The sequence below is a fragment of the Triticum aestivum genome, chromosome 2D, assembly GCF_018294505.1.
Source record: "Triticum aestivum cultivar Chinese Spring chromosome 2D, IWGSC CS RefSeq v2.1, whole genome shotgun sequence".
In the NCBI taxonomy this organism is placed as follows: domain Eukaryota; kingdom Viridiplantae; phylum Streptophyta; class Magnoliopsida; order Poales; family Poaceae; genus Triticum; species Triticum aestivum.
The window spans coordinates 369351322-369375028 of record NC_057799.1 but is presented as its reverse complement, the minus strand read 5'-3'; the positions used below and the strand labels follow the sequence as shown (position 1 = coordinate 369375028).

The 23707-nt window shown below is 50.2% G+C and overlaps 1 protein-coding gene across 1 annotated transcript; it reads right to left on the bottom strand.

Annotated features, from left to right (window-relative positions):
• Positions 1-14612: 14612 nt before the first annotated feature.
• LOC123049350 (nudix hydrolase 13, mitochondrial) lies at positions 14613-17128 on the bottom strand. Its single transcript, XM_044472274.1, has 4 exons — positions 16563-17128; positions 16389-16476; positions 16219-16302; positions 14613-15326 (listed from the first exon to the last, which is right to left on the bottom strand). Exons 1-4 carry the CDS (start codon positions 16637-16639, stop codon positions 14940-14942), a joined length of 636 nt encoding a protein of 211 aa, XP_044328209.1. The 5' UTR covers positions 16640-17128; the 3' UTR covers positions 14613-14939.
• Between the last annotated feature and the right edge of the window lie 6579 nt (positions 17129-23707).

The window sequence follows — 23707 nt, the reverse complement described above, 5'->3', positions numbered from 1 at the left end:
ATTTCAACGCGTTCCTAGAGAAAACCAAGCTGAAAGATGATGGCAGCAACTATACGGACTGGGTCCGGAACCTGAGGATCATCCTCATAGCAGCCAAGAAAGATTATGTCTTAGAAGCACCGCTAGGTGAAGCACCAATCCCTGAGAACCAAGACGTTATGAACGCTTGGCAGCAGCGTGCTGATGATTACTCCCTCGTTCAGTGCGGCATGCTTTACAGCTTAGAACCGGGTCTCCAAAAGCGTTTTGAGAAACATGGAGCATATGAGATGTTCGAGGAGCTGAAACTGGTTTTTCAAGCTCATGCCCGGGTCGAGAGATATGATGTCTCCGACAAGTTCTTCAGCTGTAAAATGGAGGAGAACAGTTCTGTTAGTGAGCACATACTCAGAATGTCTGGGTTGCACAACCGCTTGTCTCAGCTGGGAGTTAATCTCCCGGATGACGCGGTCATTGACAGAATCCTCCAGTCGCTTCCACCAAGCTACAAGAGCTTTGTGATGAACTACAATATGCAGGGGATGGAAAAGACCATTCCCGAGGTATATTCAATGCTGAAATCAGCTGAGGTAGAGATCAGAAAAGAACATCAAGTGTTGATGGTGAATAAAACCACTAAGTTCAAGAAGGGCAAGGGTAAGAAGAACTTCAAGAAGGACGGCAAGGGAGTTGCCGCGCCCGGTAAGCCAGTTACCGGGAAGAAGTCAAAGAATGGACCCAAGCCCGAGACTGAGTGCTTTTATTGCAAGGGAAGTGGTCACTGGAAGCGGAACTGCCCCAAATATTTAGCGGACAAGAAGAAGGCCGGCAACACCCAAGGTATATGTGATATACAAGTAATTGATGTGTACCTTACCAGTACTCGTAGTAGCTCCTGGGTATTTGATACCGGTGCGGTTGCTCATATTTGTAACTCAAAGCAGGAACTACGGAATAAACGGAGACTGGCAAAGGACGAGGTGACGATGCGCGTCGGGAATGGTTCCAAGGTCGATGTGATCGCCGTCGGCACGCTACCTCTGCATCTACCCACGGGATTAGTTTTAAACCTCAATAATTGTTATTTAGTGCCAGCTTTGAGCATGAACATTGTATCTGGATCTCGTTTAATTCGAGATGGCTACTCATTTAAATCTGAGAATAATGGTTGTTCTATTTATTTGAGAGATATGTTTTATGGTCATGCCCCGCTGGTCAATGGTTTATTTTTGATGAATCTCGAACGTGATGTTACACATGTTCATAGTGTGAATACCAAAAGATGTAAAGTTGATAACGATAGTCCCACATACTTGTGGCACTGCCGCCTTGGTCACATTGGTGTCAAGCGCATGAAGAAGCTCCATGCAGATGGACTTTTGGAGTCTCTTGATTACGAATCATTTGACACGTGCGAACCATGCCTCATGGGTAAGATGACCAAGACTCCGTTCTCCGGAACAATGGAGCGAGCAACCAACTTATTGGAAATCATACATACCGATGTGTGCGGTCCAATGAGTGTTGAGGCTCGCGGAGGATATCGTTATGTTCTCACTCTCACTGATGACTTAAGTAGATATGGGTATGTCTACCTAATGAAACACAAGTCTGAAACCTTTGAAAAGTTCAAGGAATTTCAGAGTGAGGTTGAGAATCAACGTGACAGAAAAATAAAATTCTTACGATCAGATCGTGGTGGAGAATATTTAAGTCACGAATTTGGTACACACTTAAGGAAATGTGGAATAGTTTCACAACTCACGCCGCCTGGAACACCTCAGAGAAATGGTGTGTCCGAACGTCGTAATCGCACTCTATTGGATATGGTGCGATCTATGATGTCTCTTACCGATTTACCGCTCTCATTTTGGGGTTATGCTTTAGAGACTGCCGCATTCACTTTAAATAGGGCACCGTCTAAATCCGTTGAGACGACACCGTATGAATTATGGTTTGGGAAGAAACCTAAGCTGTCGTTTCTAAAAGTTTGGGGATGCGATGCTTATGTCAAGAAACTTCAACCTGAAAAGCTCGAACCCAAATCGGAAAAATGCGTCTTCATAGGATACCCTAAGGAAACTATTGGGTATACCTTCTACCTCAGATCCGAAGGCAAGATCTTCGTTGCCAAGAACGGGTCCTTTCTAGAGAAGGAGTTTCTCTCGAAAGAATTGAGTGGGAGGAAAGTGGAACTTGATGAGGTGATAGTCACCCCTTCCGAACCGGAAAGTAGCGCAGCGCGGGAAAATGTTCCTGTGGTGCCTACACCGACTGGGGAGGAAGTTAATGATGATGATCATGAAGCTTCAGATCAAGTTACTGAACTTCGTAGGTCCACAAGGACACGTTCCGCACCAGAGTGGTACGGCAACCCTGTCCTGGAAATCATGTTGTTAGACAACGGTGAACCTTCGAACTATGAAGAAGCGATGGCGGGCCCGGATTCCGACAAATGGCTAGAAGCCATGAAATCCGAGATAGAATCCATGTATGAAAACAAAGTATGGACTTTGACTGACTTGCCCGATGAGCGGCGAGCCATAGAAAACAAATGGATCTTTAAGAAGAAGACGGACGCAGATGGTAATGTGACCATCTACAAAGCTCGACTTGTCGCTAAGGGTTATCGACAAGTTCAAGGGGTTGACTACGATGAGACTTTCTCACCCGTAGCGAAGCTGAAGTCCGTCCGAATCATGTTAGCAATTGCCGCATACTATGATTATGAGATATGGCAGATGGACGTCAAAACGGCATTCCTTAACGGCTTCCTTAAGGAAGAGTTGTATATGATGCAGCCGGAAGGTTTTGTCGATCCTAAGAATGCTAACAAAGTATGCAAGCTCCAACGCTCAATCTATGGGCTGGTGCAAGCATCTCGGAGTTGGAACATTCGCTTTGATGAGATGATCAAAGCGTTTGGGTTTACACAGACTTATGGAGAAGCCTGTGTTTACAAGAAAGTGAGTGGGAGCTCTGTAGCATTTCTCATATTATATGTGGATGACATATTATTGATGGGAAATGATATAGAATTCTTGGAAAGTATAAAGGCCTATTTGAATAAGTGTTTTTCAATGAAGGACCTTGGAGAAGCTGCTTATATATTAGGCATCAAGATCTATAGAGATAGATCAAGACGCCTCATTGGTCTTTCACAGAGTACATACCTTGACAAGATATTGAAGAAGTTCAATATGGATCAGTCCAAGAAGGGGTTCTTGCCTGTATTGCAAGGTGTGCAATTGAGCACGGCTCAATGCCCGACCACGGCAGAAGATATAGAAGAGATGAGTGTCATCCCCTATGCCTCGGCCATAGGGTCTATTATGTATGCCATGCTGTGTACCAGACCTGATGTAAACCTTGCCGTAAGTTTGGTAGGAAGGTACCAAAGTAATCCCGGCAAGGAACACTGGACAGCGGTCAAGAATATCCTGAAGTACCTGAAGAGGACTAAGGATATGTTTCTCGTTTATGGAGGTGACGAAGAGCTCGTCGTAAAGGGTTACGTCGACGCTAGTTTCGACACAGATCCGGATGACTCAAAGTCACAGACCGGATACGTGTATATTTTGAATAGAGGAGCAGTAAGCTGGTGCAGTTGCAAGCAAAGCGTCGTGGCGGGATCTACATGTGAAGCGGAATACATGGCAGCCTCGGAGGCAGCACAGGAAGCAGTCTGGATGAAGGAGTTCATTACCGACCTAGGGGTGATTCCCAATGCGTCGGGCCCGATGACTCTCTTCTGTGACAACACTGGAGCCATTGCCCTTGCGAAGGAGCCCAGGTTTCACAGGAAGACCAGGCATATCAAGCGTCGCTTCAACTCCATTCGTGAAAGTGTTCAAAATGGAGACATAGATATTTGTAAAGTACACACGGACCTGAATGTAGCAGATCCGTTGACTAAACCTCTCCCTAGGGCAAAACATGATCAACACCAGGACGCAATGGGTGTTCGATTCATCACAATGTAACTAGATTATTGACTCTAGTGCAAGTGGGAGACTGTTGGAAATATGCCCTAGAGGCAATAATAAAAGGTTATTATTATATTTCTTTGTTCATGATAATAGTCTATTATTCATGCTATAATTGTATTGTCCGGAAATCGTAATACATGTGTGAATACATAGACCACAACCTGTCCCTAGTAAGCCTCTAGTTGACTAGCTCGTTGATCAACAGATAGTCATGGTTTCCTGACTATGGACATAGGATGTCATTGATAACGGGATCACATCATTAGGAGAATGATGTGATGGACAAGACCCAACTTAAGCATAGCATAAAAGATCGTGTAGTTTCGTTTGCTAGAGCTTTTCCAATGTCAAGTATCTTTTCCTTAGACCATGAGATCGTGCAACTCCCGGATACCGTAGGAGTGCTTTGGGTGTGCCAAACGTCACAACGTAACTGGGTGACTATAAAGGTGCATTACGGGTATCTCCGAAAGTGTCTGTTGGGTTGGCACGGATCGAGACTGGGATTTGTCACTCCGTGTAAACGGAGAGGTATCTCTGGGCCCACTCGGTAATGCATCATCATAATGAGCTCAATGTGACTAAGGCGTTAGTCACGGGATCATGCATTGCGGTACGAGTAAAGAGACTTGCCGGTAACGAGATTGAACAAGGTATTGGGATACCGACGATCGAATCTCGGGCAAGTAACATACCGATTGACAAAGGGAATTGCATACGGATTGATTGAATCCTCGACACCGTGGTTCACCCGATGATATCATCGTGGAACATGTGGGAGCCAACATGGGTATCCAGATCCCGCTGTTGGTTATTGACCGGAGAGGCGTCTCGGTCATGTCTGCATGTCTCCCGAACCCGTAGGGTCTACACACTTAAGGTCCGGTGACGCTAGGGTTGTAGAGATATATGTATGCGGAAACCCGAAAGTTGTTCGGAGTCCCGGATGAGATCCCGGACGTCACGAGAGGTTCCGGAATGGTCCGGAGGTGAAGAATTATATATAGGAAGTCCAGTTTCGGCCACCGGGAAAGTTTCGGGGGTTATCGGTATTGTACCGGGACCACCGGAAGGGTCCCGGGGGTCCACCGGGTGGGGCCACCTGTCCCGGAGGGCCCCGTGGGCTGAAAGTGGAGGGGAACCAGCCCCTAGTGGGCTGGGGCGCCTCCTTGGGCCTCCCCCCCATGCGCCTAGGGTTGGGAACCCTAGGGGGGGGAGTTCCCCCTTGCCTTGGGGGGCAAGGCAACCCCTTCCCCCCTTGGCCGCCGCCCCCCCCCCCTTGGAGATCCCATCTCCTAGGGCTGCGCACCCCCCAGGGGGCCTATATAAAGGGGGGAGGGAGGGCAGCAGACTACAGCCTTTGGCGCCTCCCTCCTCCCCTGCAACACCTCTCTCTCTCTCGCAGAAGCTCGACGAAGCCCTGCCGGAGAGCCGCTTCATCCACCACCACGCCGTCGTGCTGTTGGATCTCCATCAACCTCTCCTTCCCCCTTGCTGGATCAAGAAAGGAGGAGACGTCGCTGCACCGTACGTGTGTTGAACGCGGAGGTGCTGTACGTTCGGCACTCGGTCATCGGTGATTTGAATCACGGCGAGTACGACTCCGTCATCCACGTTCATTGGAACGCTTCCGCTCGCGATCTACAACGGTATGTAGATGCACTCCCTTCCCCTCGTTGCTAGTAGACTCCATAGATGCATCTTGGTGAGCGTAGGAAAATTTTAAAATTATGCTACGATTCCCAACAACTTTGACGGGCAGCACGCGCCCCCATTTTTTTCAACTTCACATCTATCTCGCGAACAGCCAGCCCCCTGTCTCTTCCTCCTCCATCTGTCTGCTGGTCTTACAAACACAACAGTGGGCATGGCGGGCAGCCGGCGAAATAGGAGTAGCAAACCAGCAAAAAATGAAGCAAGAGCAAAACCCGGCGGCCTGCAGCACGCCAGGCCGGTCTGGATGCAGGGTGCCGGCGGTTTGGAAGTGAGCACGAGGCAAAGCCACGCTGGTGAAGGCGGCTTAGAAGCGGAGCCCACTGGAGTGGCGGCTTAACGCAAGCCTGATGTAATAGGGGCGGGTTGAAATCAATGGCGGCTCACCGTAGCTCGTGCAAAAGCTGGGCGAGGGCGAGACCTCAAGGGCGGCTCGCACCAGGGAGGCTCGGTGCGGCCACTGTGAAAACACGGCGGAGCAGGAGAGGCATCTCAGCGCCGGGATAAACGGCTGGTAAGATCCGGCGCAGCACGGCGAGGTTGAGTAAGAGGCGATCGGCGGTGATGGCTAGTGCGACTGCGGGACTGTTTCACGGAAAGGCGCCGCGGCAGCTGCAGCAAGCGGCTCGGAGCGAGCAGAGGCAACCCCGAGGCAGAGGCGACTCAAGGCGCGGGAGACCCTGTAGTGCAGCAGCAAGGTGGAGGCGGCTACAAGACCGGGCGACTCAGGGCACGGGAGGTTGAGCGCGGGGGCAGCTTCAGGCGAGACCACCGCGGTGGCAGCTTCAGGCGAGACCACCGCGGTGGCTTGGTGCACCGGCAGAGGCCGTCACTGCAGAACGGCGCGCCGACCGTGGTTGAATCACAGTAGCGGAGGCGTTGACTCGACGTGAGGTCAGAGAACAACTCGGTGTCCAAATCTGTTTCCGGGTCACGGTTGTCTTGGAAAAAATCCCCCTTGGTGCTTTCACATGGCGGTTGGTCTGATCGTGAGTTGCCTCTGAATCTTTGCTTTATTTGCTTCAACATGCGAGGAGCAAAAAGTAATGCTCGGTAGATGAATTGATCTTTGGCCTTCACGTGAGTACTAACCCGGCCACAAGTACTTAGTACTGATTCTGATTTGATGTTTGGACGCAGTGCGTAGTAACAGCAGCCAGGCAGCGTCCTCGGGACTTTGAAGAAAATCTGCATACGTCGACTGCCGTGGATACAATTTCCTTCACACGCGCCGGCTTTTATAGTATAAAACGGCAATTGAATAGTGCAATACTCTGAGTCGGTCTCGGTTTTACCGGATCGCGCTAGCTGGTACTCCCGGCCCCAAAATTAATTATGCTCCTGATCAAAAAACAACGAACTTGCCAGCTCTTTCTCATTTGACGAAATCGCGAGCTCGTCGATCCCTAGATAAGATCCCTTCAAGAAATCAACACCACCGTGCGCAGGCCCCACGGTGGGCGCCAACTGTCGTGGAATTAACACGTCAGATGTCCTAGATGTAAGGACTTAGTCGTGAGGCCAACGCATCTATGTAGTAGCTTGAGAGGGGTTGATTGGGATGAGAGACGCAGGGCGGATCAACGCACAAGACAAGGGTTTAGATAGCTTCGGGCCCCGGGAAACATCATCCGGTAATAACCCTACATGCTGTTTGTGGCTAGGTCTCATTATGCTTATGAGAGAGTCGCCGGTAAGCCGGCTCTTTGTGTCTAGCCCTAGAGATTGTTTCTTCTTGCTTGTCCCTCTTTTGGGGAGCCCTGCCCCTCCTTATATAAGTTAGAGGGGCGGGTTACATGTGGAGTCCTAGTAGGACTAGGACTAGTCTATCTTCTCTTACAAGTTAATTACAAGTCCGGGTCTTGCTTCCTCGTAGAGGAAATATTCATCATCCCTTTCTTCTTAAGCCGACCCATCATAAACGTGAGCCGGCCTTCTGGGCCTTGGGCCTTGTCTTCTATCTGACCCGCCGTCGGGGTCATCCATGAGTCGTCAGGCTCGTGAGTCGTCTGACAGTGAGCCGCCAGACCCGTGAGTCTCCAGTCCTCCGGCGGGTCACGGTGAAGCACCAAGTCCGGCCGGGTCATACTTCCGGCCGGGTCATACCGCGGGGTATATCCCCGACAGGATCAATCGTAGTTCTTTCAATAAGTAAAAGTGTTGAACCCAACGAGGAGCAGAAGGAAATGACAAGTGGTTCTCACCAAAGTATTTTCTGCAAGCACTGAAATAGTCGATAATAAGTAGTTTGATAGCAAGACAATTTGTAACGGACAAGGAACGGTAATGATAAATAATGTGCAGCAAGGTAGCCCAATCCTTTTGTGCCAAAGGACATGCCAAAATGGTCTCTTATGATAAGAAAAGCGTTCTCGAGGGCACACAGTAATTTCATCATATCACTTTCATCATTTGGTTTGATTCGTGTTCGCTATATTGATAATTTGATATGTGGGTGGACCGGTGCTTAGGTGTTGTTGTTACTTGAACAAACCTCCTACTTCTGATTAACCCCCTCGCAAGCATCCGCAACTACGAGAAAACTATTAAGCTAAAATCTAACCATAGCATTAAACTTTTGGATCCAAATCAGCCCCTTACGAAATAGCTCATAAACTAGGGTTTAAGCTTCTGTCACTCTAGCAACCCATCATCTAATAACTACTCCACAATGCATTCCCTTAGGCCCAAAGATGGTGAAGTGCCGTGTAGTCGACGTTCACATGACACCACTAAGGGAATCACAACATACATATCATCAAAATATCGAACACATATCAAGTTCACATGATTACTTGCAACATGAGTTCTCCCGTGACCTCAAGAACAAAAGTAACTACTCACAAATGATAATCATGCTCAAGATCAGAGGGGTATAAAATAGCATAATGGATCTGAACATATAATCTTCCACCAAATAGACCATATAGTAATCAACTACAAGATGTAATCAACACTACTAGTCACCCAGAAGTACCAATCTAAGGTTCTGGCACAAAGATTGAACACAAGAGATGAACTAGGGTTTGAGAGGAGATGGTGATGTTGAAGATGTTGATGGAGATGGCCCTCCCAAAGATGGGAGAGTTGTTGGTGATGACGTTGACAATGATTTCCCCCTTCGGGAGGGAAGTTCCCCCGGCGGAATCGCTCTACCGGAGGGTAAAAGTGCTCCTGCCCAAGTTCCGCCTCGAGACGGCGGCCCTTCGTCCCGAAAGTCCTCTCTTGATTTTTTTCTAGGTCAAAATTACCTATATACAAGAAGATGAGCACCGGAGGTGGGCCGAGGAGGGCACAACCCACCAGGGCACGCCTGGGCTCCCTGGTGCGCCCAGGTGGGTTGTGCCCACCTGGTGGGCCCCCTCTAGTAGTTATTGCTCCAATATTTTTCATATATTGAAAAATAATTGTCTGTAAATTTTCAGCTCATTTGGAGATGTGCAGAATAGGTAACTTTGACATAACTTTTCCAGGTCCAGAATTCCAGCTGCCGGCATTCTCCCTCTTTGTGTAAACCTTGCATATTATGAGAGAAAAGTCATTAGGGTTTCAGTAGGAAAACATGATGAAAAATGGACGTATCATAGGGTTTCGCCCGGAACACCCCGATCGAGTTGACGTGACCTGCAACAACAACGCATCGAGAAGGAAACGACGTTGGAGACGCCATCATCATCCACCAAGACCACAGTCAGGCGCGGTTTTCACCGGAAGTCACGTTGTCCCGATCTCGCGGCTAGCAGGAACCGCACGGTGCTTCGCCATGAATATGTATGCCACTGCTGATACTCCGGCGGAGATTGATACGGTTCCAACGTATCTATAATTTTTGATTGTTCCATGCTATTATATTATCTATTTTGGATGTTTAATGGGCTTTACTAAGCACATGAGCGGTACTACCGCTCCTACTGCCGCTGAACCCGACACGAGAAAACCACGTCTCGAGTCGAGGCGGTACCAGCGCGGAACCGGAGACGTACTACCGCTTATGGCCATGGGCGGTACTACCGCTGTGGGACAGCGGTACTAACGCTTGTGGCGATACGCGGTACTGCTGCTCCGGCCCAGCGGTACTACCACTAGCGCCATCCTAAAGCCACTTCCACGAAAACAAGTATACTCCACGGAAAACCAAAACTGCCATAACTTCTGCATATGAGCTCCGAATTGAGCAAACTCAAGCTTGTTGGAAACAAGACGATGAGTAGCATCAAAACAACGACTTTGAGCTCTCTACGAATGATACGATCAAGCTACTCATCGAGAGCCCCCCTTGATAGTACGACAATCGATCCTATAACCCGGTCTCCCAACTACCATCATGAGACCGGTAAAATAGAAAACCTATCAAGGGCAAACGTTTGCCTTGCACATGGTCCACTTGAGCTAGATGATTATGATCTTGACTCCCTCAAGTTGGACCACCTTTCTTGGTTGCGTTGGCTCGATGAAGACTAGTTGATTGCTCCCCCATACTCCACTATGGGTGAGCCACTCTTCCGCACATCTTCACAAGTCCATTGTCACCACAATGGACGGCAAGCTTCAAGCATTTGATCTCTTCATGATGCTTCACTTGAACTTGCACACCGCAACCTAACCCCACAAAGAACTCTCACGAAGATCATGGGTTAGTACACAAAGCGTAATTGACAATGCTTACCATACCATGGGATCGCTTGATCCCTCTCGATACATTTTCTACGCTTTGTGAGTTGATCAAGTTGATTCACTCTTGACTTAGTCTTGATCAACCTTGAATATTTCCAACTCTCTTCATTTGGATGATGTCTTGAAGATATACATGAATGATCACACAATCTTCTTCTCTAAGACATGCTTGCAATAAGCTCAACACTCACATGACCAATCTTTGGATAATTCCTCGAATAGCACTTTGGTCGACACAAACTCTCCTTGAAACCAACACATGTACTCCAAGAAAAGCCTATGGACAAAACCTTCAAATATAACTCAAGGCAACCATTAGTCCATAGAGATTGTCATCAATTACCAAAACCAAACATGGGGGCGCCGCATGTTCTTTCAACAGTAGAGATAAGTATTTCCCTTAGTTAATAACCAAGGTTATCAATTCAGTAGGAGAATCACACAGAACCTCGTTAGCAGCACCTGCACAAAAAAGCAAATAGTTGCACCCAACACAAACAAGGGGGTTGTCAATCCCCTCGGCAGTTATTTGCAAGGATCAAATCACATAGTGGTAGGCAAATAGATAAATTGCAAAATAAAATAAAATAAAGAAAAGTGCAACAAGGTGATAAAAGTAGACCCCGGGGCCATAGTTTTCACTACAGGCTTCTCTCTCGAGCACATAACATAAGATGGTTTAACAAATTACTGTTGGGCAATTGATAGAAAAGTGCATAGTTATGACGATATTCAAGGCAATGATCATGTATATAGGAATCATGTCCGAGACAAGTAGACTGACTCCTACCTACATCTACTACTATTACTCCACTCATCGACCGCTATCCAGCTTGCCTCTAGAGTATTAAGTTAATAAAAACAGAATAACGCCTTAAGCAAGATGACATGATGTAGACAAAGTAAACCCAAGCAATGTGAATAAACCCCATCTGTTTATCCTTAATGGCAACAATACAAATATGTGTGATGTCCCTTTCTGTCACTGGGATTGAGCATCACATGATTGAACCCATCACAAAGCACCTCTTCCATTGCAAGAAAAATCAATCTAGTTGGCCAAACTAAGCGAATAGATCGGAGAGAAATACAATGCTATAATAATTATGCATAAAGGAATTCAAAAAAGACTCAATTAATATTCATGAATAATCTGAGCATAAACCTACAATTAATCAGATCCCAACAAATACACCGCAAAAGAAGACTACATCGAATAGAACTCCAAGAGCATCGAGTAGAACATTGTATTGAAGATCAAAGAGAGAGAAGAAGCCATCTACGTACTAGCTATGGACCTGTAGGTATGTGGTAAACTACTCATGCATCATTGGAAGGCAGCAAGGATGATGTAGAAGACCTCCATGATCGATTCCCCCTCCAGCAGGAAAGGCCTCCAGATGGGATCGCGGACGAATAGAAACTTGTGGTGGCAAAAAAAGTGTTGAGAGTGGCTCTCTATTGGTTTCCCAGTTTTAGAGAATTTATAGGGGTGAAATTAGGTCAGACGGAGCCACGTGGGGTCCACAAGGCATCAGGGCACGCCTACCCCCTAGGCGAGCCCTGTTGCCTTGCCATCTCCTCACTTCTCGTTTGGTCTCCTTCCGAAGCTTCTAGGGTCTCTCTTGTCCAGAAAAGGATCATCGAAAAACTTCGTAGAGTTTGGACTTCGTTTGGTACTGATTTCCTGGAAAACCAAAAACAAGCAGAAAACAACACTGACACTTGGCACGGGGTTAATATGTTAGTCCCAGTAAATAATATAAAATAACATAAAAAGTTATATAAAACATCCAAGATTGATACTATAATAGCATGAACAATAAAAAATTATAGATACGTCGGATACGTAACAGCCGCCTCGAGTGATTGCCACCGCCTCCTCCTGCCTTAGGGCCTTGGCACCGGGCGTCGCCACCACCGCGGCCAACACTAGCGGCAGCGATGTCAAGATCTTTCGCTATGGGGTGGGGGGCCGGCAACGCTGGGATCTAATCCCCCTGGCGGCCCCCTGGGGTGGCGGCGCTGAGGTGGTCGGGAGGAGGTGATCTACAGTATGTGTGAGATCCTTTATAACGGGGGAGAATTTCACTTCCCTGGCCTCTGCACCAAGTAAGGATGCATACGGCCATTAAACATGAGTACCAGAATTTTTTATCTTGGTTAATACCCAAACCGGTCCTTTAGATAAATCACATGAGTATAAGGAAAGACTGGTTCTCAAGAATAAATAGGAACCTAAATTCGTCTCCGTAAAGATTTGAACTCAGGTGTAACCTAAATTCGTCTCCGTAAAGATTTGAACTCAGGTGTAACCTGCTAGCTAGGATTAATTATGCTAGCAACGGACAAAACTAGTAGTACTAAGCAAGTAGGGTTCATGACCAAAAGTGAGAGTTCAATACCGTGGGTTATGGCCCACCCAGCAATGTGGAGGTGCTCTGCTCCATGATCCGATTGGGGCTGAAGATTTGTTGGCATGAACTAACTAACTTCAAGGCTAAGTCAATATTGTGTTCCTCTAGCTAGATGGTTACGAATGTCAATGCGTTCTTGATAATGAAGAAGAAAGAAGAAACTTTCCTGCATCATCTTGTACAGAAAGGACAGCAACAGACAAAAACTGCAGTTTATAGCAGACACATCTTCTCAACATAGGGCTCTGAAAAGTATAAAGGTTGCAGGCTACATTCCGAGTATTAGCAATCCAAAATATGAAGTGATGAGGCGAAGCTGAACAAAGTTTTCGTCTGGCATGTGCGAGGGCTACTTACCAGTTACCAACCAAAACCTACCTCTCAAGCTATGGAGTCTGGACCATTTCAATGCCACCTATATATCCAAACGCTATGAGCTAAGTTTAGTACTCTCTCTGTTAAGAAATATTTGAAAGAGTATTTGATGCACACAATGTCTCTGAAATATAAATTAAATGTGTAAGGCACTAAGGCACGAAATCAGTATAGTAGGTCATTTTAGATTAAATGTACAAGCTTTAGCAGAAGAAAATGTACGATAACACCAAGTGAACAACGACTAGTGATAAAACCCAACTTGCCGTGCCTAACTCCTGCAATTAACCTAATACATTGTCTCCTTTCTAGGTTCAGGGCACTGGATGGATTGGTTTTCAAGTTGAAATGGTGAAGTTTTGTGGCTCCTATAGAAGACAGTCTATGTCAAACTAGCAACGATAGAGGATGCCAAATTGCCATCGTTGTTTTTAGTGGTCTCTTGATTGGGTCAATTTGGACGGCCCAGCCCACCAAACAAACGCAAGTTTGTTTGGACCAGGAGGCGGGCTGACTCATTCATTTACTTCCTTTTGCGGGAAAACACATAGGAAAATGCCAATTGCGGACGACTTCCATGGAGGTGGTTATTTTGAAAAAGAAAAAAAAAATCATATTTTGAAGTTTCACAAAATTCTGAAAAAAAATTCATACGGGTTCATATGGATGTATTCTACATGTGTGCAATTTTGAAGATGATATATATTATGGTGAGAGCTACACAAAAAAGAAAATCACGATTTGAAACTTCAGATTTTATAAACATGTAGAATACATCCATATGAATGTGTAGAATTTTTTTCAGAATTTTTTGGAACTCCAATATATGATTATTGAAAATTTCAAAATAACCACCTTGCCGCGACCTCCAAAAGCCCGCACCCAAAGACACATTCCTTTCTTGCTTCTTTACTTAAGTTTGACCATATATAGAGGGCTAAAGTTCGTTTGACTATATACCTGCAAACCGCCACATAGGATCTATTGGAGCTTGCCCGATCTACCACCAACACTCTGAAGATATTCGCCACCTGCGTTTCCCGGTGCATTCAGCCACAGGAACTTCGGTAACGTATGTTTGAGAGACTTCATCTCTACAGCAGGGATGGTTGATCAATCAGGGTGGGTTGTCATGGAACATATTCTGTGCCTCCCTGATGCGCCTCTACAACTAATGTCAAGCCTTGATATCAAGCAAGTTGTAGCGGTCGGCTGCTGGTACACATGGTGGACTCACCGTCGGATCACGCACAATGAAACATGTCAACCACTGGTGATTGCTTGGCCGTGACATTTAGAGGTCATTACTTTTTCTTCTTTTTAATAATTTGGTTGTGTGCAACCTATATGTCTAAACTATCTCTTGACATTATACTGTTGCGGAGGTTAGACGTATTGGGTACTACTATCTTGGTATTTCTCTTTATAAAAAAACATGAGAAAATATGTTGAACGTACCACGACGAATAATAAAACTCTATTCACAAATATTCTTGTTGCTCAGAAAATGCATTTGAGGAACGGAAGCAAACATTTACAAGACGACTTAATCAAGTGGCCCTAAGACTTGATAACATTACAGAACACACGGATCGATCATACAAGTTGGCAATCAACAGAGGCCAGGAATTGATCATACATGACGGATGACACTCAGTAATTACGACGATAGCTAATTACTGATTAGAACGAAAAGAGAACATGTTCAAATGTCTTATCAGATGATATTTTCTGTCTGCTTATTAGCTTCGCCTGCAGTCTGTCGTCAGTTCATCTGCATGCGCCGCAAGGATCAGCACAGCGCCACCGCTCGATCCGCGGAGTCCACCGGCTTCATCAGCATCATGCTTATGCACATGCCAGCGTGCTCGTTCAGCTCCGGCGCCGCAGTGCTCACGGCCACCGCCGCCGCTACAGGGATCGACGACGATGCCGTCGAACAAAGGTCCAGCAATGCCGTCAGCGCCTCGCGCATCCAGTCGTACCGGCAGAGCCCGTACGCGTCCGCTGGGGAGAGCCACCGCCTTCCGTGGGTTTCCTGCTCCGGCCATTGCTTGAGCTCCTCGGTGACCTCCAGCGCGAAGACGTGGCCCTTGCAGGCGCCCCGCGGGCTGTCGCTGCTCTGGCCCAGGCTCTGTCTGCTCTTGCTCCTGAACACCCACAAGCCCAGCGGGTTTCTCTGGAGAGAAAATACGTGGTAAGTGCCTATCAGAAACAGCTATATAATTCATGTAAATGCTAATACATAATTAACTCAAACATGTCACCAACAGGAGCTGATTGTTTAGATCGGTGTTGGACAAACAGCAGACACGTCACATGCATAGCAGCAATCTGCTAGATCTCTGAATGTGTTCTTTTCTATCATCTGTGGAGGAGCCATGTATCGATGCTTGAAATTTGTTCCAGGGGACAAGGCTTCTGACGACAAGCCAGCGCAAGATGAATAAAAGAGGGCAATTATTTGGATTCACAATAATCAAGGGCTCCCCGGCAGACTAGACAACTCAAAGGATAATCGTGAAAGAATTACACCACGTCACAACGAATATGTAAATTTTTACTAAGTCAACGGCCATGTCCTTGTCTTGTCTCCTGGTTGTCATGTACTCCCTCCGTTTCTAAATATAAGTCTTTTTAGCCATTTTAAATGGACTACAACATACGGATGTATGTAGACATATTTTAGAGTATAGATTCACTTATTTTGCTCTGTATGTAGTCACTTGTTAGAATCTCTAGAAAGACTTATATTTGGGAACGGAGGGAGTAAGATCCAAAAAATTCTCCACGACAGATTTTATCAAGAGAGAAAAATCCCAAGCTGGTTGCTTTCCCTATCAAACATCATCGTGTTCGCCGCTATCTGCTTATTTTAGTATATCATCATATATAGCTCAATCGATCTCTAGAGGTCAAATCAGCTAATTACCTCACCTGCCAAAAAAATCAGCTAATTACCTAGAGGTGCAGTAAACTTGCACCATTAGCTGTTCATGTAATCAAGATAGTAAATACTACTAGGTTGGTGATGCATGCCAAGGAAAGATATGTGTGAGTAGAGTAGTTACATTGATGTTGCCCCTGACTCCGGCCTCCTCCAGCGCCTCGCGGCATGCCGCCTCATAGACGTCCTCGTCGTCCTCCCAGCCGCCCTGAAAAAGTCAATCCATGGATTGATCAGTACGTGGATGCATGTCGCCGACGAAATATGTGTGATGGTACTGTGAGTTGGTGTTACCTTGGGGAAGACGAGATCGTCCCTGTTGGCTGTGGAGACCATGAGAACCTCGAGCTGCCCATCTTTGTCCACGCGGTACGGAACGCACCTGCGCCCGAGAGAGGAACACGGCTCGTCAGGGCAAGAACGGCTTGGAACATGGAAGATACAATGATCCAATGAGTGGATACTCACCCGGCGACGAGGCGGTACTCGTTGTCGTAGCGCTGCCTGAGCCTGCCTTTCCTGGCCACGAGCTTCTCCGATGCCATTGCCGCGTCAGGAAAGAAGGGACAAGAAGCAGCGGCTGCTGCTGAAGAGCAGAAACAGAAACAGAACACAGAACAGAGAGCCCAGGCGAGACTCAATCGGAGCAAAGGAGTTGGGGAGGAGGCAGCAAACTGGCTATCTGCGGCTCTCACCACTGGCGCTTCTTCCCGCGCAATTTAAAGGCGCGAGGAGGAAGAGGAGGTCAACCGCCATTAACGCACCAGCACCGCCCAACCACACAACAACTAGGAAGCTAGGCTCGGTCTGATTCTTCGAAACAGAGGGGAGGAGAGAAAACTGCGAATGATTTGGGCGGGAGTAGTAAACAAAGGGAGAGGTCCGTTGAATAGCGCGGCACCTCGAGCCGGCCTATGATTGGAGATCGAGGCAATTACGAGGGCCGGTGCGTGTGGTGCTCCGGTCGCTTCTTCGCTTGCGTGATTGGGTTCGTTCCGGGAGGAGCGACCGAGCTGATAAGAGGAGGCTTTAGCTATGAGTTTCAACGCACTTGGATTAGCTCCTCGGCTGGGCATATATACAGTTTACAGAGAGCTCCAGGGAGAGAGATCGTGCGCCACTACCGGTGATCGTGCGCCACTAACTCACGCACACGATCACATGTACTCTACTCGTACACATACACCGGCATACAACGTACACACACATGTGGTCTAACACCACCACCCCCCCCCCCCCACCCCACCCCAGTCGCGTCGTCGGCCGTGCCGACGCAAAGACTGGACCTGAACTGGAGGAAAACATCCTTGGGCAGGCCTTTGGTCATGACATCAGCCAGCTGCTGCTTCGTGGGGATGTGAAGAACACGGAACTTGCCGAGCGCGACGCGCTCGCGGACGAAGTGGATGTCCAGCTCCACATGCTTGGTGCGTCGGTGATGCACTGGATTCGCCGAGAGGCAGACAGAGGAAACGTTGTCGCAGAAGACCAGAGTCGCCGTGGTCACCGGAGCGCAGAGTTCACCGAGGAGTTGGCGTAGCCAGACGCATTCGGCAACGGCGTTGGCGACGCCGCGGTACTCCGCCTCGGCGCTGGAGCGCGAGACGATGGCCTGGCGTTTGGACGACCAGGAGACGAGGGCGTCCCCGAGGTAGACGCAGAAGCCGGAGGTCGAGCGGCGGGTGTCGGGGCAGCCGGCCCAGTCGGCGTCAGTGAAAGCACGCAAGTCCAGGCGCGCCGAGGCACGCAGGTGGAGACCGAGCGGCGGAGTGCCACGCACATACCTGAGCACGCGCTTGATCAGGTTCTGGTGACAGACGCGGGGATTATGCATATGAAGGCAGATCTGTTGCACCGCATAAGCCAGCTCGGGGCGGGTGATGGTGAGGTACTGCAGCGCACCGGCGACGCTGCGGTAGGCGGAGGGATCATCGACCCGCGGCCCATCAGCATGCGGTAGTTTGCCCTTGGTGTCGATGGGCGTCGGAGACGGCTTGCAGGTGTCCATGCCAGCACGATCGAGCACGTCCTCAGCGTACTGGCGCTGGCAGAGGAAGAAGCCGGCAGCGGTGCGCTGGACACGGATGCCGAGGAAGAAGTGGAGCGGGCTGAGATCCTTCATGGCGAACTCGCTGGTGAGGCGGGCGACGACGCGCCCGAGGAGCCCCACCGTGGAGGCGGTGAGCACGATATCGTCGACATACAGAAGGAGGAAGGCCGTGTCGTCGCCGTGCGTGTAGACGAACAGAGACGAGTCGGAGCGCGTGCTGGTGAAGCCGATCGTCTTGAGGAAGCCGGCGAAGCGCAGAAACCAGGCGCGTGGGGCCTGTTTCAAGCCATAGAGAGACTTGGCCAGGCGACAGACGTGGTTGGGGTGATCGGTGTCGACGAAGCCGGCGGGCTGATGGCAGTACACCTCCTCCGCGAGCGTGCCATGTAGAAAGGCATTCTTCACGTCGAGCTGGTGGACAGGCCAGCGGCGCGACGCAGCAATGGTGAGCACGGTGCGAATTGTGGCAGGCTTGACGACCGGCGAGAAGGTCTCGCCGTAGTCGACGCCGGCACGCTGACGGAAACCGCGCACCACCCACCTGGCCTTGTAGCGTTCGAGCGTCCCGTCAGCACGCAGCTTATGCTTGAACACCCATTTACCAGTGATCAAGTTGGCGCCGGGAGGACGAGGCACCAGATCCCAGGTGCGGTCGTGGACGAGAGCGCTGTACTCTTCGCGCATGGCAGCCAGCCAGTTCGGGTCGCGCACGGCGACGCGAACAGAGCTGGGAAGCGGAGAGAGCACAGCAGTAGTGGAAGCAGTGGCGGCGTCGTAGTAGCGTGGATTGGGGCGGACGATCCCAGTCTGCGCACGCGTGACCATCCGACGCGGCGGAGCAGGCCCTGCCGTGGCGGGCGGGGCAGCGGGTGAAGGAGCGGGCGCCGAGGAGCCACAGCCGTCCGATGAGGAAGGGGCAGCGGAGCTTGAACAGCTGCCATGCGAGCGGACGCGGGAGTCGTCCACGCCAGATCCAACGGTCCCGTTCGAACCCGAGGAGGGCGCGACGGTACTGGAGCCGTTCGATGAAGAGGACACGGCAGCCTGCGATCCCTGCTGTAAAACAGAGGGAGGCGCGGCAACAGAGCTCGACGCGGGCACCTGCAGAATTAGAGGCACAACAGCAGGTTGCGGCAGGGGCGGCTCAGGCGGGGGAGCGTGGCGATGAGCAAAGGGGAAGACGCCTTCGTGAAACACGACATGGCGCGAGGTGAGGACACGGCGAGATTGAGGATCGAAGCAGCGATAGCCACGGTGATCGGAAGGATACCCAAGGAATACACAGGCTATGGAGCGAGCAGCAAGCTTGTGGCGCGCGGTGGCAGCAGTGTTAGGATAACATAAACAGCCGAAAACACGCAGCAGACTGTAGTCAGGCGCGACGCCCAGAAGGAGCTCATGAGGAGAGCGAGGGGCAGTAGCATGACATGGGCGGCTGTTCTGTAGGTAGGTGGCGGTGTTCAGGGCTTCAGCCCAAAACCGCGGCGGCATCGATGCGTGGAAGAGGAGCGCGCGCACACTATCATTCAGGGTACGGAGCACGCGTTCTGCCTTGTCGTTCTGCTGGCTCGTGTAGGGGCAGGAGAGGCGAAGGACAGAGCCCTGTGCAGAGAGAAGCGAGCGAACTGAAGCACTGTCAAATTCCCGCCCATTGTCAGTCTGAAGAGAGAAAACGGGGAGCTGAAACTGCGTACGAGCATAAGCAAAGAAATCGCGCAGAATTGGGGGAACATCAGATTTGTTTTTCAGTGGGAATGTCCAGACATAGTGTGTATAATCATCGAGGATAACCAAGTAGAATTGATAGCCAGAAATACTAGTAACTGGCGACGTCCATACATCCAAATGCAAGAGCTGGAAAGGGAAATAGGTGCTACTGACAGAAGAAGAAAAAGATAAACGAGTGTGTTTGCCCACTCGGCAGCCATGACAGTGGTGAGGCGCAGACTTGGCGAAAGTAAAGGGCAGCTGCGAAGCCAGCAGACGGAGCGACGCCTCCCCCGGATGCCCGAGACGCTGGTGTAGAAGCTCGGTGGTGACCACGCCAGCGAACGGAAGGGAGGACAACGATGGTGCAGACGCCACCCGATACAGATTGCCCGTGGAATTACATCGGAGAATCACCGTGCGAGTCCGGAGGTCCTTAACAGAGAAACCAAATAAGTCAAACTCTATGGAAACAGGGTTGTCACGGCAAAGCCGAGGAACAGACAGAAGATTTTTGATCAACGATGGAGCAACAAGAACATTGCGAAGCTGAATTGGGGAAGTGCCAGAGATTAAGGAGCCAGTACCAACATGGGTGATGGGGAGATGTTCACCGCTACCAACGATGATGTGTGAAGGAGAGGTCGGGGGGTGAACGGAGTGGAGGTTACCGGGGTTGTTCGCCATATGCGAGGCCGCGCCGGAGTCCAAGTACCAATCAGAGGTACTGCCTGACGACGAGGGACCAGCGGTGGCGCTGTGGAGGGCCGCCTGGAGGGAAGCCATGTCCAGGGGTTGTTGGTGTTGCTGCTGAGGCGCTCCAGGGGGCGGGCCGTAGCCGTACGGCGACGCGTGGCCGGGCGGCGGAGCGTAGCCGTAGCCGCCAGGTGCAGCGGGGAACGGCGCAACGTACATGGCTTGCTGAGGCGGCGTGCCGGGACGGGGACCAAGCACACCAGACCCTGGTGCATGCCACGGCATGGGCCAGGCCTGGACGAGGCCAGTCCACGAGTTGGTGCCAGGCGCCGGGGCAGGTAGGCCAGGTGCGCGAGGCGGCGCGTTTTGCGACGGGGCGCCGCCCGTGCCGTTGCCGCGCCCGCGGCGACGCCCGTCGCTGGTGGCGTCAGGCGCAGCAGGGGTGCAGCGGGTGGTGAGGGCGAAGCAGCTCCACGCCCGGCGAAGAGCGCATGGGCGCCCTGAAGGCGTGCGGTCTGCTCGGCCCGATGCTCCTCGAGAAGCAAGAAGGAGCGTGTCTGAAGGAGCGAGGGCAGCGGCGACCGCGACGTGATGTGGGGGATGGCGCCATGGAACTGGCGGTTGAGCCCTCGGAGAAGATGGAAGACCTGGCGCGGCTCGGACACCGGCTGGCCCAGATCGCGGAGCTGATCAGCGTACGTCTTCAGCTTAGTACAGTACTGCATGATCGTCAGATCGCCCTGCACCACGGCATGATATTCGGCGTCGACGTAGACGGCGCGGGCGAGTTGGTTGTCGCGAAAGATGCCATCGATCGCCGTCCAGACGGTGAGGGCGGTGTCGTCGTCCGCCATCACGGCGTCCAGGAGGTCGGGGCGACGGTGGTGTTCAGGCAGTGAACGACGGCGTGATCCGCCATCGCCCAGTCAGGGTCGTCGAAGCGCGGTACGGCCTCGGCGTCCACGTGATCGCGGAGGCCGAACATACCGATCGCCGTGTCGAAGTGGCGGGGCCACTGCGCGTAGTTGCCGGCGAGCAAGATCGAGGGTGATGGGGACATGACGACGGATGTCGATGGTCTGCAGAACCGCTGGGGAGACGGTGGTCAGAGGCGGCGTCGAAGCGGCCGCAAGGGCAGGAACGCCAGCGACAGAGCGAGCGGGCGCGAGGGCAGGTGGGGTGGGGGCCGGAGCAATGGCGACAGGGACGCCGGAGCCATCAGCGGCAGGGGAGGAAGGAGGGCTGTCACCCATAGCGGCGGAAGCGGGATCACTGGCCGGAGCAAAGGAATTGGTCCGGTCGCCGGTATCTGATACCATGATAAGAGGAGGCTTTAGCTATGAGTTTCAACGCACTTGGATTAGCTCCTTGGCTGGGCATATATACAGTTTACAGAGAGCTCCAGGGAGAGAGATCGTGCGCCACTACTGGTGATCGTGCACCACTAACTCACGCACACGATCACATGTACTCTACTCGTACACATACACAGGCATACAACGTACACACACATGTGGTCTAACACGAGCGATGGACGGAGAATTTATAAATGTGTGATATGCATGGGGAAGAACATAGAGAACACTCAAATTTTTTGCCGACCCTCCACCCAACTTCACCTAGAATCTTAAATCTATTTTTTTTACAACCTTAGAGGGAGCCCCCGTTCTCAAGATTCTGAAAGAATTAGCCAAAAGACTGGGCTAGTCCCAGTCCATAGGGACGGCCTTGTCCTCCACGGAAGAGGTCCTGAACATGTATATATGTATAGGACTAGGGCTTTGTATTTACGCTGCCGTATCTCCTCTCTTCCTCGCATATTTGTACATCTTGAGAGACAAGTAGAGGTTGGCACTCCTTGTACCTATATATGTGCACCATGCACCTGATCAATGATTATCTATACATGCAATCCCTTCTTTCCATCTAACATGGTATCAGTTTAGCAAGTTGATCCTCTCCTCGCTCCTCCCGCTGCAGCCGCCCGCCCCTCTCTGTCGCCGCTACTTCTCCCTCTCCCTCCTACCCAAAAACCATAACCCTACACCTCGGCCGCCGCTCCCTACAGATGCCGCCAAAACCCTACCACCTTCCCCTCCCCTTTGCAGCCCCCATGGCCTCCCCATCGTCCTCAATCTCCGGCAGGTCCAACCCCTTCACCGTACCCGAACCCACCACCAACGCTGACATCCGCGATTTCAATATCTATGAGCACATTCATATCTGCCTGGATCAATCTAGCTCCTCCTACTACGCGTGGAAGACCTACTTCAACCTCGTCTTTCGCGAGTACTACCTCACCGAGCATATCGACGGTTCCATCGACGGCGAGGTGACGAAGGCCGACCCCGAGTGGTCCGCCATTGAGGCCACACTCATCCGATGGTTCTACCTCACCATCTCAAAGGACATCTTCCACATGGTTGTCACCGAGGACGATGATGCTTGTGCCGTGTGGAACAAGATCAACGCACTCTTCACCGACAACAAGCTCCAGCGCCTTGTGTTCTTGCAGCAAGAATTTTTTGGGTGCCATCAAGATGACTCCTCCATCGACGATTATTGCATGCGCCTCAAGATGCTTGCCGATTAACTTCGCGACATCGGTGCCAAAGTCTCCGGTGAGCTCATGCTTAGCACCCTCACCGCCGGCCTTGATGACCCATAACTATAGGGCATCTATCATAGTCCTTTCGATAAGTAAGAGTGTCGAACCAAACGAGGAGCAGAAGAAAATGACAATCGGTTTTCAGCAAGGTATTCTCTGCAAGCACTAAAATTATCGGTAACAGATAGTTTTGTGATAAGATAATTCGTAACGGGTAACTAGTGACAAGTGTAACAAAGGTGCAGCAAGGTGGCCCAATCCTTTTTGTAGCAAAGGATAAGCCTGGACTAACTCTTATATAAAGCAAAGCGCTCCCGAGGACACATGGGAATTATTGTCAAGCTAGTTTTCATCATGCTCATATGATTCACGTTCGTTACTTTGATAATTTGATATATAGGTGGACAGGTGCTTGGGTGTTGTCCTTACTTGGACAAGCCTCCCACTTATGATTAACCTCAAGCATCCGCAACTACGATAGAAGAATTAAGATAAATCTAACCATAGCATGAAACATGTGGATCCAAATCAACCCCTTACAAAGCAACGCAT